Here is a 15,358-nt window from a genome sequence, read left to right as displayed (position 1 = left end):
AATTTAGAAACTATTAAAACACATTTACAAATTATTGAAATACATTTAAAAACTATTGAAACACATTTTAAAACAATTTAAATAATTTAAAAACTATTGAAAGACATTTACAAACTATTGAAGCACATTTACAAACTATAACAACAGAATAACAAACTATTAAACACATTTAAAAACTATTGAAACACATTTAAAAACAATTTAAATAATTATAAAAACTATTGAAACACATTTACAAACTATTGCAGCACATTTACAAACTATATCAACAAAATTAACTATTAACTGTTGAAAGATATTTACAAACTGTTAAAATACATTTACATACTGTTGAACACATTTACAAACTATTGAAAAATGTTATTCAAACTATCGAAACAAATGTAAAACCCTCACTAAACACATTTTTAAATATACAAAACTAATTTCTAAGGACTTGATACAAATTTAAAACCATCAAAATAAATTGACAAACTACTTTAAATAACCTACATAGTACCAAAACAAAACTTGCTAAACAAATTTATTTTCAACTCATTTAAAAACTTATAGATCATATTTAGAAACTTTCGAGAAAAATAATATATCTTAATATAACAAAACTAATTAAGAAACTTTTGAAACCTACTTTGTTTCAAAAGTTTAAGAAAAAGCTTAATTTGTAAATTGCTTTTAATAGTTTGTAAAAAAAAAATCGTAGTTTGTTAATTTGTTTTGCATCACCGAGCCATCATAAAATCCAGTTCAACACAACTTTGAGAGGTTTTTTACTGACAGACATGAACATCTTTATTTAGGAATTAGCATAAAACATTTCCTTTTGTGCTGCTTTCATTTTGTTTTATAATGAATTACTTGGTTGAATCATTTGTATAAATACAGTTTATATTATGCGTTACAGGCCAAATCAAATCGACTCAAGGGCCTCAAATGCCCTTTAGTAGTTTCATGATTTAAATATGCATTTTGTCTGTAGGTTGTAGGTTTAATTACACATTTATAACAAGATATCGACTCACGGGTCACGAATGGTCCCCAGACCAGAGGTTGGAAATGCTTGTTTTATGAATTTAAACATTTCAAATGTAAATATTAAAAGTCGACAAAAGTTTTGGTGTCAAGAAGTTAAAAGTTACACACAAAAATATAGTAGAGGTGTGAGAAAATATTGATACCTTGATAAATCGTAATATATTTATCATGATAGTTCTTTCATTGTTTATATTTCAATGAAGTTGAATCAAGTAATATTCCAGAAAACAGTCAAATTTGGAATTTGGTTCAACAGTTTATTCACACGTGATAAAGTCAGAAACTTCAATCAAGCTGTCGAGATTTGACCTTTAAGTCAAGGTCGTGAACTTTGACCTTCACATGTAAGACAATAGAACCCTGGGCTCTTGTAACAGTGCTGTGGTAACACAACAAGCACACAAATGTGGTTAAAAGTCTGAACACAACACACAGTGTATTTTGGCCCTCAACAACAACACCAGGCTTGTTTCTACTGCAGGCCGTTGGTTCTCGGCTCCTCCACCTTCTGGTTGTCCATGATCTTGATGTTCTTCTCGGCGTTCTGCACGTTCCTCACCAGCGTCTCCAGCCTTCGCTTGATCCTCTTCTGGTCCTCCAGAGCGCAGCTGATCACGATGGCCTGGAACTTCTGGTCGACCGGGACGGGCGGAGCGTCGGACACGCAGGCCGAGTGGAGGGCCAGAAGCTTCTGCCTGGAGGCGTCCATGTTGTCCAGGAGTGTCTTCACGACGTCGTCGATGATGGACGTGGCCCGGCTCAGAGCCTCCTGCTGCTCAGGGTTCCTGACGGTGCCGACACAGATCTCCACGGACAGAGTCCGGCCCATCAGATGCTCGGCCGTCAGCGACAGCTCCTCCTTCTCTCCTGCAACACAGATGATTGGTCAGCACGGAGGACGGCCCGGGGGCCATACGTGTTCAAGAGAACAAACCCTGAGTAACCAGAACTAAAACGAAATAAATAAAAATAATGACAAAATATGTAATTAAAACATGCTTTATGTTAATTATATTAATTATAATATAAAGGTGTAGATTTATTTTTTGACACAGATCAAAATAGATAAATATACATCAAACTTTTTTTAAACTGTAATCAAACAATTTTCAACTATAATCATCAATTTTTAACTGTAATTAAACAATTTTCAACTATAATCAAACCATTTTCAACTAAAATCAAACCATTTTCAACTGCAATCGAACAATTTTCAACTGTAATCAAACATTTTCTACTGATATTAAAAAAATGTCAAATATAATCAAAGCATTTTCAACTAAAATCAAACAATTTTTAACTATAATCAAACCATTTTCAACTAAAATCAAACAATGTTCAACTAAAATCAAACAATTTAACTATAATCAAACCATTGTCAACTATAATCATACAATTTTCAACTGTAATCAAACCATTTTCAACTAAAATCAAACAATTTTCAACTGTAATCAAACCATTTTCAACTGAAATCAAACAATTTTCAACTAAAATCAAACAATTTTCAACTGTAATCAAACAATTTTCAACTATAGTCAAACAATTTTCAACTGTAATCAAACAATTTTCAACTAAAATCAAACAATTTTCAACCGTAATCAAACAATTTTCAACTATAATCAAACAATTTTCAACTGTAATCAAACAATTTTCAACTATAATCAAACAATTTTCAACTGTAATCAAACAATTTTCAACTATAATCAAACAATTTTCAACTATAATCAAACAATTTTCAACTGTAATCAAACAATTTTCAACTTTAATCAAACAATTTTCAACTGTAATCAAACATTTGTTGGAAAACAAGGAACAGAGCGAACAGTTATCTCTAGTGACATAAGCGACATTCCACAGCCAAGGTTGGGGGTTGAGATCCTAACTGTCCACCTCAAGATGACGTCAGCATGAACTCTTGTATTCTTGGTAACTGCCTGATGTTGGAGCTGCACCTTCATCTGTCAACCTAACAGACATGGAAATATACAGTACGTTGAATAAAACTCTCACCAGGACTGATGTTCCTCATTTCCTGGCTGCTCTGGAGAGACTGAATCATTTCCAGAATGTTCTCTCGCTCCTGCTCCATGACTGAAGCCGTCTCTCTGAGAGCCTCCACCCTGATCTCAGCACATGTTCTTGTTCAGAGACGACACAGAAGATCTGAGGAACATTTGTGTCCTGACCTCAGTTCCAGCTGATCCAAAGACTCCAGCAGCTGTCCAGAGCGGTCGGCCATGGACATAGTTCTGCTGAACTTGCCCTCATTCATCCTCGCCTGGATCTTAGCCTGAGCCATGGTGGCTTGTTCTTCTCCTTCAACGATCTGAAAGTCACGGAGTGTCCAGCAGAAGAACACTTCCTAACATGGGCTGGGCTGGACCCCCACCCCCTCATCCGGAGGAAGTGTTCCGGGCGGCTCCGACAGAGGGCGCCAAACCACACAGTCGAACTGGGCCGTTTTTTAAATCCCAATAACTTAAAAATCAACGTTAAAACTTAACCAGAAAACGCTTTTAATGATGTCAGCAACAGACATTCATTTTAAATTGATTTTAAAGCTTGTACTGTCTGACCACTCACACACTTTATTGTAACATTTGTCCACTGTTAATATCTTACATCTTACTTATTATTATTATCTTATTTTTGCCATTTTATCTTTACATTTACTCTAGATTCTATATTTGTATTGGTCGGTATGTATCTGGTCTTATTGGAAATGTACGTTTCTTTATTTTTTAATTTACCTTTGAAAATAGATTCTGCTTAAAATATATATTTTTCTGTAAATCAATCAATAAAGTTTATATCCATCCAAACCTTTTTGTTTTAAATGGTTTTAATGTAAAAAAAATAAAAAAACATATTCACAATATAATATGGTATAAATCTGTTTTTTTGTCCATACTGTCATAGAATAAAAATGTAATTAAATCCAAACAAAGATGATTTTTCTGGCCCTTTACGTAATGATCTTGTTAATTTATTCGTCATAAGAATTTACACTCTGTAGCTTTTCAGTAATAAGGGGGCACCCCTGGGCAGTTTATTTTTTATTTTTATTTTTTTAAATAAAATAAATATTTAACACTTGGTTCAATTTATTGTTACGCGTCTTAACAGGTTAATTTTGCATTTTCTCTTGTTAATAAAAAATACTTATTTTTAATTTGTGAAGCCTTTCTGTATCCTACTTTTATGTACCAATGGTATCAAGTATTAAATATGTTTAGTATTGGTATCTAGTTGAAAATGTTGTGACAAAAACAACAACAATGACCGGGGATTTAATTAAAAAATAAAGATAAAAAACAGTTTGTTCTTTAGGGTTTGAATAAAACACTCGACAGTCCCTCTGGTGTGTTTGAAGGTTATCAATTAATATATAGATGATACAATGATAGAAACTGGCATGACTGAAGCGAGCGACACACAGAGAGCTCAAAGCTGCTGCAGCACACAGGGTTTTGAAATGGGAGTGAAAGCTGAGAGGACAACTGGAGGAAGGGTAGTAGACCAGCATGTGTTTACTTGGGAATCTTGCATCATCATCTAAGCCAGCTATAGCACATGTCAGCAGAGTTGAACCCCAGACCAGATATCATGTTTCAGTGCCAAGACAGACTGGAGGATCGTTGACTCTGAAATTAACTTTTAATATTTTCTCAACAGGAACAAAGACAAACTTAGGAACAGTTTTGAAAACGAAAACTTGTCTAGAAATCCAACATGCTTCTTTGGAGAGCTTCTTTCAATTCTAGAAAGAAAAGAAAAGAAGGTCATAATTTTGTACATTTTATTGACTCATAACTTTTATATTTTAATCAAATCTCACCTGGCGATTCTTCCTCTAGACTCAAGGCCAGCGCTTTCTTTACTTCTTCATCGAGTTCATCTGACGCAGATCAACTCATTAGTGCATCAAAACACATAATTATTGTGATATTCTTTTTTTTTATTTGGACATTTGATGATCAAGTGAATGTTTATTACTGACGTATATCTGAACATTTCATCGGAATATTGAACTTCAAATGTTGAAACTTTTATTTGTGCGTTTCCTTAAGCATTTAATTTTCTTTTTGTATAATCTTTTTATCCATCCTTATATCTCAATATCCTTTTTTTTGGTACGAGAAGATCAAACTATGTATATGAAAATTCATTCATAATAATTCATTATAATAATAATAATAATAATTAATAATCCATTAAAACAAAAAAATAAACAGTTCAACCTTTTTTATATAAATATTGAATTCAATATAGTTTAAAGACATTTTAAATGATGAATTCAATAATACTATAGACTTCCATAAACAACTAACTAATGATGCTAAAGTTAACATAGTGATCAAGTTACTTTAGGTTCTTACTTGAACCAGCATCATCTTCTGCTGTCTTTGGATTCTCCGTCTCGTCCTCATCAACTGCAGAAAAGATAAGTCAGAACCAAAGAAGCACATTTGGAGCGAGAGAAACAAATTGAGCTGATTTACGGTTTGTGCTGGTCTTCATCTCGTCCACGGCCGACTCAGTCCTGGTCCTGGAGCTCGGGCAGGGCTCCAGTGTGCAGTGTGTGGCGTGATGGTGAGTGTGGAAACTCTGCACATCCGGAAAGGTCTCCGGGCAGGTGGTGCACAAGACGCCGAAGCTCATGTCCAGGTCCAGGGGCGGGTGCTTCATGGCTACATGAGTCTTGATCTTTCCATAAGAGTTCACCGTCACACTACAGGGAGCGCAGACGTACTGACACTTCCCTTCTGAGGCCAAATCTTTCATGCACTGGGTCTTGATCAGCTTCAGCTCTTTCTTGCTCTTGTTGGGGTCCGTGCACAAGCAGCTGGGGGGAGTGTTCGGTGGCACGACATTATCGTCCAGGCAGTAGTAGTCGTTGCTATGGAGACTGTCGTAATGCTCCAGGAACTCTGTGTGGGAGTCGAACTGCATGCTGTCACAGAGCCCGCAGAAGTACCCGCCTTGCATCTGGCCGTCGTGCTCGCTCTCACAGTGCCGCTGCAGCGTGGACTCCTTGAAGAACTTCTGGCTGCAGTGGCCACAGATGAACTTCTGGAAGCTGTGGTTGCCGATCCTGCCGCAGTGCTTACGAGCAGCGTGCTCAGAGTCGAAGATGTCCTCGCACATCCTGCACATCCAGCTGGGGGCCGTCTTCGAGGGCCCCGCGGTGGAGCCGGCACCCTCGTAGCTGGTGGAAGGTTTGGCTTGGACCTCTGACACTTCCTTCTCAGAGATGAAGGTGTGACCGCTGTGGTGCTCGGACACGTGGGCTCGGACGTGCTCCACCTCCGGCATCACCACGCCACATTTGGAACAGTAGTAGAAGAAGTTGGACAGATAAGTGATGCCGTGGAAGCGACACATGTGCAGGCGAGTTATGGAAGGTTCCACCATCTGCTTGCCACACATGCCGCACTGGTGGAACAAGTGGTTGGAGACGATCAGATGCTTCAGGGCTTGAGCTTCCTCCGAAAAACCCTCGCCGCACTCGCAGACCAGAGACACTAGTGAGCCCGGACTGTGCCTCCGGCGTTTGGAAGGTATCTCCTAGGGGTGTAAGAGAATATCGATTCAATTAAATGTTGCAATTCTGTATTGATTTACAACAGCAAAGTGTTGTTTTCTAAAACTTACAATTAATATGAGAATATTCACGTTTTATTTTTGTGTTGAAATTAAACTTCCGACCGCTATATGGCAGCAGTCATTACAAGGGGTTTAAGAAAGTATTGATACTGTGTCAATATTCAAGAACTGAACTTACTCATAGTTATTTTATGCCTTTTTATTCAATAAATAATGTACAAAATAAAACTACATTTTTTTTTTTTTACATGCAAATATTAAGTGTATATTACAGCTACTGGATAGCAGCAGTCATTACTTAGGGTGTGAGAAAATATATACTGCAAGCTAGGGCTGAACGATTAATCGATTAAGTTTATGTTCATTTAATTTTGCAGCCGTTGAATAGTCATGTGACTTACGAGCGGCGCAAGAACAGCGAGCAGAACAATCGAGAGACGTAAACACTCTGAATTTAAGAAACAGAATAAAGTGTTTTCAACACTTAAACATTCCGAAAACGGTTTGTACATTTTAATTTAGACGAGAGCAGCGTGCGCGCACACACAAACACGCCATCTGCGTGTGCGCTGATTCAATTGTTACCTTGTACAATCACACAATTCGAACTGTGTAAATTATAACATAGGAATGTGTATCACAGGAGATGCAATTAAATACAAGAGAAACTAGTGCAAAAACTGTTCAGTAAGAAAAGTCAGAATGAGTCACTGAAGTTTGTGTGATTTATTATTGTAACTTATAAATTTAAATTCTTACATCACACTTTTAGCACATTTTTGCAGGAGTTTTTAAAGTATTTGCAACTATTATATGTAATTAAAATAACTAAATAAATCTTCTCCCTTTATTACAATGTATTCATAATTTGCTTTAATCTTAAAAATGCCTTAGTAAACTTATCTTAACAATCACAAAGAAATACATTTTACTGTGCAGTGAATTATTTATTGTATTAGAGGAAAAATGAATATAAGAGGATATTAAAAAATAATCGCATATTTAATGGTAATATTTAGTGAAAAAAATTGCAATTATATTTTTTTCAATAGTTGTTCATCCCTACTGCAAGCATTGTATATATTTTCTTGTGTTGAAATCTTATTTTCTATTTAATTTTTATTTTATGGTTATGTCTATATACAAGTATGTATAAAATAAAACATCATATGCCATATCAATGAGCCTATATGGTGATATATATTAAATCAGCAGATTGTCAGATTATTGCCAATACACACCTCTAGTATTTCCTCAGAGTTCTCAGTCTTTGTGATGCGCTTCTCACGAGGAATCCAGAGGTCGACAGAAAGCTTCTTCCCCAGGATGTCTTCTGAGCTGTTGACGTTTTGAGTTTCGCCAAATCTGCCGTGTTGAAGCAGAGCTCTCGCCATGGACTTATTGACCTCCACGTCGTGCTGCGACGACTCCTTGTGTTCTTGGACGTGGGCCTGGCTGAGGAAGAGTTTGCTGCACGAGACACACTGTCCCCAAACCTGCAGCTGCTTCATCACCTCCACGACAGTTTTATCTGCTCTGGCCAATAAAAAACTACCGCTCCTGCATTTCACACTAAAAGAAAAAGAACCTTTAAATACACAATTACTTTTTTTTTTAAAGTGCGAAGAACAAACTTGAAGTGAGCCATGGCGGCCTGATGAGACTTGAGCACGGCGTGACACTTGCCACACTGGACGTTGTAGGGAACTCCTCGACACAGTGAGACGAGTCGGTCTTTGACGTATTGAGGAATTGGAACAGGTACTGGGGTACCTTTGGTTGCTGGGCCAAAAGATTGATCAAAGCAAACAGAAAAAAAAACATTAGTTAATCGAGTTCTCGTTTAACTTTTTTCATTTTTTCATGTTGTTGTAGTTCGTTTAGCTAAAATATAAAATTTCAAGGCGTAACAATATGTTTTTGTAAAACTAAAACGGTTAGTGTATTTAATGTTGATTTGAAAATAAATTTAAGACAGACAAAAAATATCCAAATTGAAAAACAAAAAAAATAACACCAGAGAAATTATTAGGTAAGGTTTTCAAAGTTATTGGAATTTAAAAAAGTAATACAAAAATATTTTTTTCAAAAGTATCGATGTTTTTCTATCCTTTATCAAATTTTTTATCAATTAACAAATATGTTCTTGCGTTTTGATAAACAGTTGAACACTTTAGTAAGATCAGTACAGATATTTTACGTTGATCTAAACTGAGGGAATCATTTGTATGGTCGAGCAGAATAGAAACCTCAGTGCAACACAAATACATCAACACATGGAGGTATTTTTGCTTGCATTTTACATTAAATTTGAATTACAACAATCTTCACCCATTCATGCAATGAGGGGAGTAGGCTGCGACACAGTGCCAGCTCACCATAATCAGCAATAAGCGTTTAACCCCATGTTATCGGGAGCTGGGATGGAACCTGCTACTACTCAGGCCACAAGCCAACAACCCTAGTGTCTTAGCTATGTAGCCTTGTTATGCTATTATATCGCTAAGGCTTTCAACAGGCCACAGCAACTAATATTCCAGTGATTTATATTCAATAATTTGCCTCTTCATGTGTAGCTTTCATGGGATTACCAATCTCTCCAAAATAAAACTTTTGAATCTAATTATATTGTCTCGTCATTTACATTTATCTTGAAGGTACCAGATTATAAAAGTTTGTGATAATGAGAAAAACAAATGTCAAAAGGAAAATTCTGTACCGGTCAGTTTGAGGGACTCTGTGAAGTGGTTTTTGCTGGACATGTGCTGCAGACACTCGCCGGGCAGGTTGAATAAGAGGTAACAGCACGGACAAGCATAGCAGACGATGAGCTGATGCATCTGTGCACTGGTGTGACCCTCGGTGTTGGGTAGAGACAGCTACAAATCCAAATTGATTTCCGAATTATGATGAATAATAGTTCGGAAGGGAGGGAGATTAGAAAGTTGGAAGTACCTTGGAGTCCCTGTGAGTGCTCCAGTCATTCTTGGTTTGAAAATGCTGACCACAAGCCACACAAGCAAAGATCTTCACTGAGCTGCCTTTAAGGTTGACGGCGGGATCACATGGGGAGTGATCGAATCTGAAAGAAGGACATAATACAGCAAACGATTTCATCATAGAGGTGATAATGATTCAAAAAGTATAATATATCCTTGTTACTAAAGTATCACAATATATGGTACTGTGATACGTATTGTATTGCCATATTCTTGACAATAGAAACCCCTAATAAATAGCCTTAATTATAAACCTGCAGGTTCAAATCTCTCCGCTCACCTCTTCAGGTGACCGCCCAATAGAAGTGGATTGTCAAACACTTGGCCACAGTTTTCAACTGGACAAGGGTACCGAGTAGAGCTGTTTGGGGAAAATGACGGAGTTGTGGTCCTTCTTCTCCGAGTAGGATCTGAAACATTAATAGGTTTTCAGTTGACAGATGACAGCCACGCAGGTTTGGACACTCAAGAGGAGGAGGAGGAGGAGGAGGAGGAGGAGGAGGAGGAGGAGGAGGAGGAAGTACCTGGTCTGTTCACCCACATCTGGATGCATTGTCTTGCTTCTTCCTGACTTTCACTTGAGACGGTAGAGAGGAACTGTCTGGCACGAGCCATTTGGGAGTTTTGTCTTTCCTATAAACCCACCAGTCAAATGTATGAGATCAGTACATATAATCACATACAATATGAATTAAATATTGTAAAAAATAATAATATTAACAAATAATCATGTTACATTTGGTTAAGCTGCTGTATTATTCTACAATCTGTCACCACTTGTAAGTCATTAAGAAGAAGAGGTGAGAAATTATCAATAAAATGGTTAGCTTGTGGCTAAAGAAGTTGCAGGTTCCATCCCAGCTCCAGATAAGATGCTTCTTAAAGTGATAGTTCACCCAATTAAATATAAAATTGAATTTTTTGAATGTGAAATATTTAGATTATATATATATATATATATATATATATACTGTATATATATAGATATAGATATATATATCTATATATATATTATACATATATATATATATATAGAGAGAGAGAGATAGATAGATATTCAAATTCTTTCTCTTTTTTGCCTATCAAATAAGTTTTATTTATTTAAGTTTTGATATTCAATTAAGTTCAAGTTAAATTAACATGCAAATATTATCGGATTTAAATTTTGTGTTGCAGTTTTACTTTTGGCAGTCATCATTTCCTCATCAGCTAAAAGAAGAGTGAGATGCTGCTAGATCCAGGCGATGACTGAGGGCGAGAGGATACAGTAGACTCCAGCAGCTTTTAAAGCTGATGTTTGGACATATTTTGGTTTCAAAACAAATGAAAGCAGTTACAACTTCATCAAGATTCATGTGGTCTGTAAATTCTGCAACACCGGAGACAAGTTTTCAATAAAACTACAATATATTATACAATTGTATCCTTGCTCCTGTATGTATTATCAGATAGTTATCAATATACACCCCTATTAAGAAGCCCATCCTACTTTATAGTCAACTAGCCCTACTTTTATGTTCCATTTGTCCAATATTTGGAGAAAAAAAATACATTGCTTAATACCTTGAAATCTTTCAGTCGCTCTGCTCTTTCAAGTTTCTCCCGTTCTACTCGCACTGCAAGTTTAGCCAAAGCAGCGTTAGCCTCTTCTCTTTGTCGTTTGGACTTTTCTGCGACCTGAGAGAAAGAAAAAGGTATTAAACAGGTGGATTAAAACTTTGCTGACTTTTTTTACTCCTACCGTTTCCAGATTTGGGAAACATTCCTCCTCTTCACTGTCACTCAGCAAATCAACAGAATCCATGATGACCGGTGCCTGTTGAACCTCCTAAAGAAATAAGGGTGATTAATGAGGTCCTTTAACCCTTGTGTTATCCAACGGTCAAGGTGACCCAAAGGCCTGAAAACAAATCAATGTGAACGGTCTTGGTGCAGAGAAAACACAAAGGATACCACAAACACATTACTTTTTAGGCCTTCGGGTCACTTTGACCCTGGGATAACACAAGCAATAATAATGATCATTCCACTTTCTTCCCCAGTCTAGTGTTATCAATTTATATTGCAAAAAACATTAATCCTTTCCACTTTTGATTCAGCAACACTGTAGGACAAGATATCTTAAGACTTGTGGAGCACTTTTCAATCTATAAAGTTTACTGAGATTTAAAAACTTCTGTTTTCATTAATGGAGCACAAATTTAACATTTAGAGAAAAATGAGATGCTTATTTTAAAAGTACCACAACTTTATTCACTAAGGTTACGTTATTCATTCAGACTTGTTTTTGCTAAAACAACATCCATGTGTACTTTGACTCTCGTTTGTTTGATTTGGATGTGAACCAAGAAGGTGAAAGAACGGTGTTTTTTTTACTTAAACAGAATCTATTTAATTGTCATGATAAAAACATTTTGTATTTTTGTAACAATCTGCACAAGACCAATAAATAACTTTAAAAATATAACTACTATAACACATGAGTGTGTTTAAACCAGCATGTAATAGCCGTTGATTAAAGGGGACATGGAAGAACAGTTTGAACTACATTTAAAATAATGAATTTCTCTTGGCAGAGTGACTGATGAAGCATGGAAGGACAAGGCCATTAAAACGATTGGGTGATGCTTTTACAGTGAGATATGTTCCACAGGTCACTAAAGATTTACCTTTTGTGATTAAGTCAATTAGTACCATCGGGGTACGTAGAAGAGAAACAGCAAAAAATACTCCTCTATACAAATAATCAATATTTTGACTATTGTTTTCATTGAAAGTCAAATTATAACATGGTTTCACAAAACAAAGTGTTATCCCAATATGAATTCCCCCAGTTTGGCCTTGGTAGGTCGGTTATCCAAAAATTGTCCTGGGAAGTCCTGTTGACTGATGCTCTGCCCCCACATACTTTAATTTCCTCCTGCTCCTTAAACCAGCTCCCAAGGCTACATGCCACCTGCTGGTAGAGACTGGGACACTGACTGGGAGAAAGTTCACAGAATCATTCCCACAACGACTCATCGCAGACATGGTTCCTTCTTCTTCCCTCCTCCCACAATACCCGACAAGGGAGTCTTGTGGAGCAAAACAAATTCCTGTTTTGTTTTTAAAAAATCCTGTTTGGTTCTTAAATGACTGCCAAAAAAAGCAGTTTCTGATTCTGAAGGGGAGGGAAGTTGTTATGTAAATGTAACATTGTACTTTACCTTATTTAAAATAAAAACAAGTCCAAGATTTAAATTATGTCAAACTGAGGATTTAAGTTTTACCAACACTCACTTACAAGATTACTATGTAGTATAGTAGGCGGGTAGAATTCTGAAAAACTTACAGAGACAAACTCCACTTCTTCTTCTTCTTCTTCTTCTTCTTCTTCTTCTATTTCTTCTACTTCTTCACTCTCCTCCTTTTCATCCCCGTCTTTTGGAGTCGGAGAGGACATTTCTATAAAATTAAAAAAACAAACATTACAATTGAGGTATGGACATTTGATGTCAACAAATAAACACAAATACACAAACACAATTGATGAACCACCAACTGCTATGATCTAAGGATCTAGGATCTAAGTCCTATTAAATATTTACATTTTTTCACTGAGTTGTCAGCATGAATGCATGCCAAGAAGTCATCATTTTACATTTTTATCTGACTAAATAATTGTCTTTTAACTCACCATTAAGGACAGAAAATAGTTATAAAAAAAGGTAATAAAACCATGTGACCACTCGTAAATAGGAATAGCTAAAGCTTATATAGAAAGAGCCATTCTGTGACTGAGGAAAGAGTCTGATTCCCACCATGTACGCTTCCATGCATCCATCTTTGTTAGAATAGAATCTCTTTATTGTCTAAAACAACATGTTTAACAGTGCTGTGCATTGGAATTCTGATTGGTGTCACTTAATGCTCGGAGCAAACAATTAAATACAAGGAGAGGAATGTAGGTTAGTCGCAGCAAGACAGAATACACAAGTGTGAATGAGAGGAAACCAAGTGGAACAATTGGGCCACAGGGAGTGGAGATAAAGAAGGTGGAGGATTTTAAGTATTTAGGAAAAGAGGTATATAAATGTGTTCAAGCTGGGTTCAATGGGTGGAGAAAAGTGTCAGGGGGTAATGTGTGATGAAAGAGTATCAGCCAGAATGAAAGTAAAGATATACAATTGGTTGGTCATGTTCAGAGGAGGGATAGTGAGGGGAAGGGGTAAACTGTTTGATTATTAGCCAATGTAAATAAAAACAAGTCTGCACCTGCGCCTGTGTACCACAGGTGGCAGCAAAAACAGCTCAACTGCCAAACGTTACAATTAAAACGTGTTCGAGGGATAAAAATAAAACGCGTTGATACTCTGAGAACAACTTAAATGCAACGTGAGAATGTTTTATTTTGAAGTTGTGACATTTGTAGAGGAGACCCATCTGTCTCTGTGTTCGCTAGCATCAGTTGTGATGTGCAACGGATGCTAAACGTCGCACTTTAATGACGAGAATCACAATTTGTGAGCCGTTTTCTTGCATTTATTTCAGTTTTAGGGAATCCTAACTTCATTCTAAGTACGTGTTTGTGAGCATGGCCTTACCCTGCAGCAGGCACTTCCTCAGTCAAGTTGAGTCAACTCGTGGTCTTCTTTAGCTCTTCTAGCTGGCTGTTGTTGCTACCATGGCATCCGCACTGAGAAGAACCCGATGGACGCACTCCTTTTGCTCAACGGAGTATGCCCGGTGGACGGGGTTTAGTTTTTTTTTTTTGGGGGGGGCGGGGGGGGGGGAATCGGAACGTCGCGATGGCCCCCACCCGCCTACGTCTCTTGATAAAGGTGACTACGTCGTTGTCATGGTAACTAGTGTTTGTCTCGTCGCTTTCGTTTATTTTTCGCAGTTCAAGTTGATTTATTCAATCACTAAGAGCATCACAAGGAATCAACATTTCCAACAAACAATTTATAACAAACAAACAAACGAAAATAAGGACAACAATTTTATTTATGCTGTATGTCTCAAAAGATGCATATTTGACAATAAAAAAAGAAGAACATTAGCAACAAGAATATAACGAGTTGTAAAATACAACGAAAAAAGTATAAAGATGCATAATCAAGTAAAGAATGTATTACATTCATTTGATCTTTTGCCTCTTCTCAAATATCAATTTAGTCTTAATGGTCTTTTAATTATGTATAATAATCATCATTATAACTATTGTCTTTATTATTACTAGGAAAAGACTGATATGTCCTCAAGAATAAAACTATTAAAAACAACTTATTGAAGCATAGTGTAGGTTAAAAATACGTATATTGATATCATGTTATACCACTAGATGTCGCTAACACTATGCAATGTATAAAAAATATTATATCTGCGTCATTCAGAATGAAAAATATAACCACGATTTAATTCCTGTAGTGAAAGCATATTAGGGAAATTTACCGAATCATGATAAAAGTTGTTGAATCTGATTAGAATTGTTTTAATGAAAATTGAGGAATGGGTTGACAAAGGTGTTAATATATGGGTTTAAGTGAACATTTAAATAAAAGTAAATTCACGAACCGTGTGTGTATATTTGTAGTAAACTGTGATGTGTGCGTCTCTGCAGCACAATACTGTGATGCTCAGCACATTGTGCTGACTCTCTTCTCCTGTTACAAAATTAAATAAATAAAAGTTCTCTGCTGAGTCACACCTCACACAAAATGAAAACATTTCTCTGATCA

The 15,358-nt window shown here is 36.4% G+C and overlaps 2 protein-coding genes across 3 annotated transcripts; both read right to left on the bottom strand.

Annotated features, from left to right (window-relative positions):
* Nucleotides 1-1,275: 1,275 nt before the first annotated feature.
* bag2 (BAG cochaperone 2) lies at nucleotides 1,276-3,377 on the bottom strand. The gene is made up of 3 exons (XM_087802233.1): nucleotides 3,219-3,377; nucleotides 3,043-3,152; nucleotides 1,276-1,899 (listed from the first exon to the last, which is right to left on the bottom strand). Exons 1-3 carry the CDS (start codon nucleotides 3,329-3,331, stop codon nucleotides 1,505-1,507), a joined length of 618 nt encoding a protein of 205 aa, XP_087658359.1. The 5' UTR covers nucleotides 3,332-3,377; the 3' UTR covers nucleotides 1,276-1,504.
* Nucleotides 3,378-4,670: 1,293 nt separating this feature from the next.
* Nucleotides 4,671-14,315, bottom strand: znf451 (zinc finger protein 451). Of its 2 annotated transcripts, none has more exons than XM_087802231.1 (14): nucleotides 14,222-14,315; nucleotides 12,970-13,082; nucleotides 11,380-11,466; nucleotides 11,202-11,315; nucleotides 10,163-10,271; nucleotides 9,919-10,048; nucleotides 9,595-9,721; nucleotides 9,359-9,518; nucleotides 8,274-8,421; nucleotides 7,881-8,211; nucleotides 5,535-6,600; nucleotides 5,412-5,465; nucleotides 4,871-4,930; nucleotides 4,671-4,792 (listed from the first exon to the last, which is right to left on the bottom strand). In XM_087802231.1, exons 2-14 carry the CDS (start codon nucleotides 13,078-13,080, stop codon nucleotides 4,752-4,754), a joined length of 2,538 nt encoding a protein of 845 aa, XP_087658357.1. In that variant the 5' UTR covers nucleotides 13,081-13,082; nucleotides 14,222-14,315; the 3' UTR covers nucleotides 4,671-4,751. The 2 variants fall into 2 exon arrangements, with proteins under 2 accessions (XP_087658357.1, XP_087658358.1); XM_087802232.1 differs by having other exon boundaries at nucleotides 12,985-13,082.
* Between the last annotated feature and the right edge of the window lie 1,043 nt (nucleotides 14,316-15,358).

Source organism: Callionymus lyra, chromosome 11 (assembly GCF_982586985.1).
Source record: "Callionymus lyra chromosome 11, fCalLyr1.hap1.1, whole genome shotgun sequence".
NCBI classification, from domain to species: domain Eukaryota; kingdom Metazoa; phylum Chordata; class Actinopteri; order Syngnathiformes; family Callionymidae; genus Callionymus; species Callionymus lyra.
Note: the sequence above shows the minus strand (reverse complement) of the source record. Positions and strands in the feature narration are given on the sequence as shown.

Coding starts and splice junctions, on each gene's coding strand:
- bag2 (XM_087802233.1), bottom strand. CDS start 3,331: ATGGCTCAGGCTAAGATCCAGGCGAGGATGAATGAGGGCAAGTTCAGC. Junction 3,153..3,218: donor TTGGATCAGCTGGAACTGAG/GTCAGGACACAA, acceptor TGCTGAGATCAG/GGTGGAGGCTCTCAGAGAGA. Junction 1,900..3,042: donor AATGAGGAACATCAGTCCTG/GTGAGAGTTTTA, acceptor TCTGTGTTGCAG/GAGAGAAGGAGGAGCTGTCG.
- znf451 (XM_087802231.1), bottom strand. CDS start 13,080: ATGTCCTCTCCGACTCCAAAAGACGGGGATGAAAAGGAGGAGAGTGAA. Junction 10,049..10,162: donor GATGTGGGTGAACAGACCAG/GTACTTCCTCCT, acceptor TTAATGTTTCAG/ATCCTACTCGGAGAAGAAGG. Junction 8,422..9,358: donor AGAGTCCCTCAAACTGACCG/GTACAGAATTTT, acceptor CTTTTGGCCCAG/CAACCAAAGGTACCCCAGTA.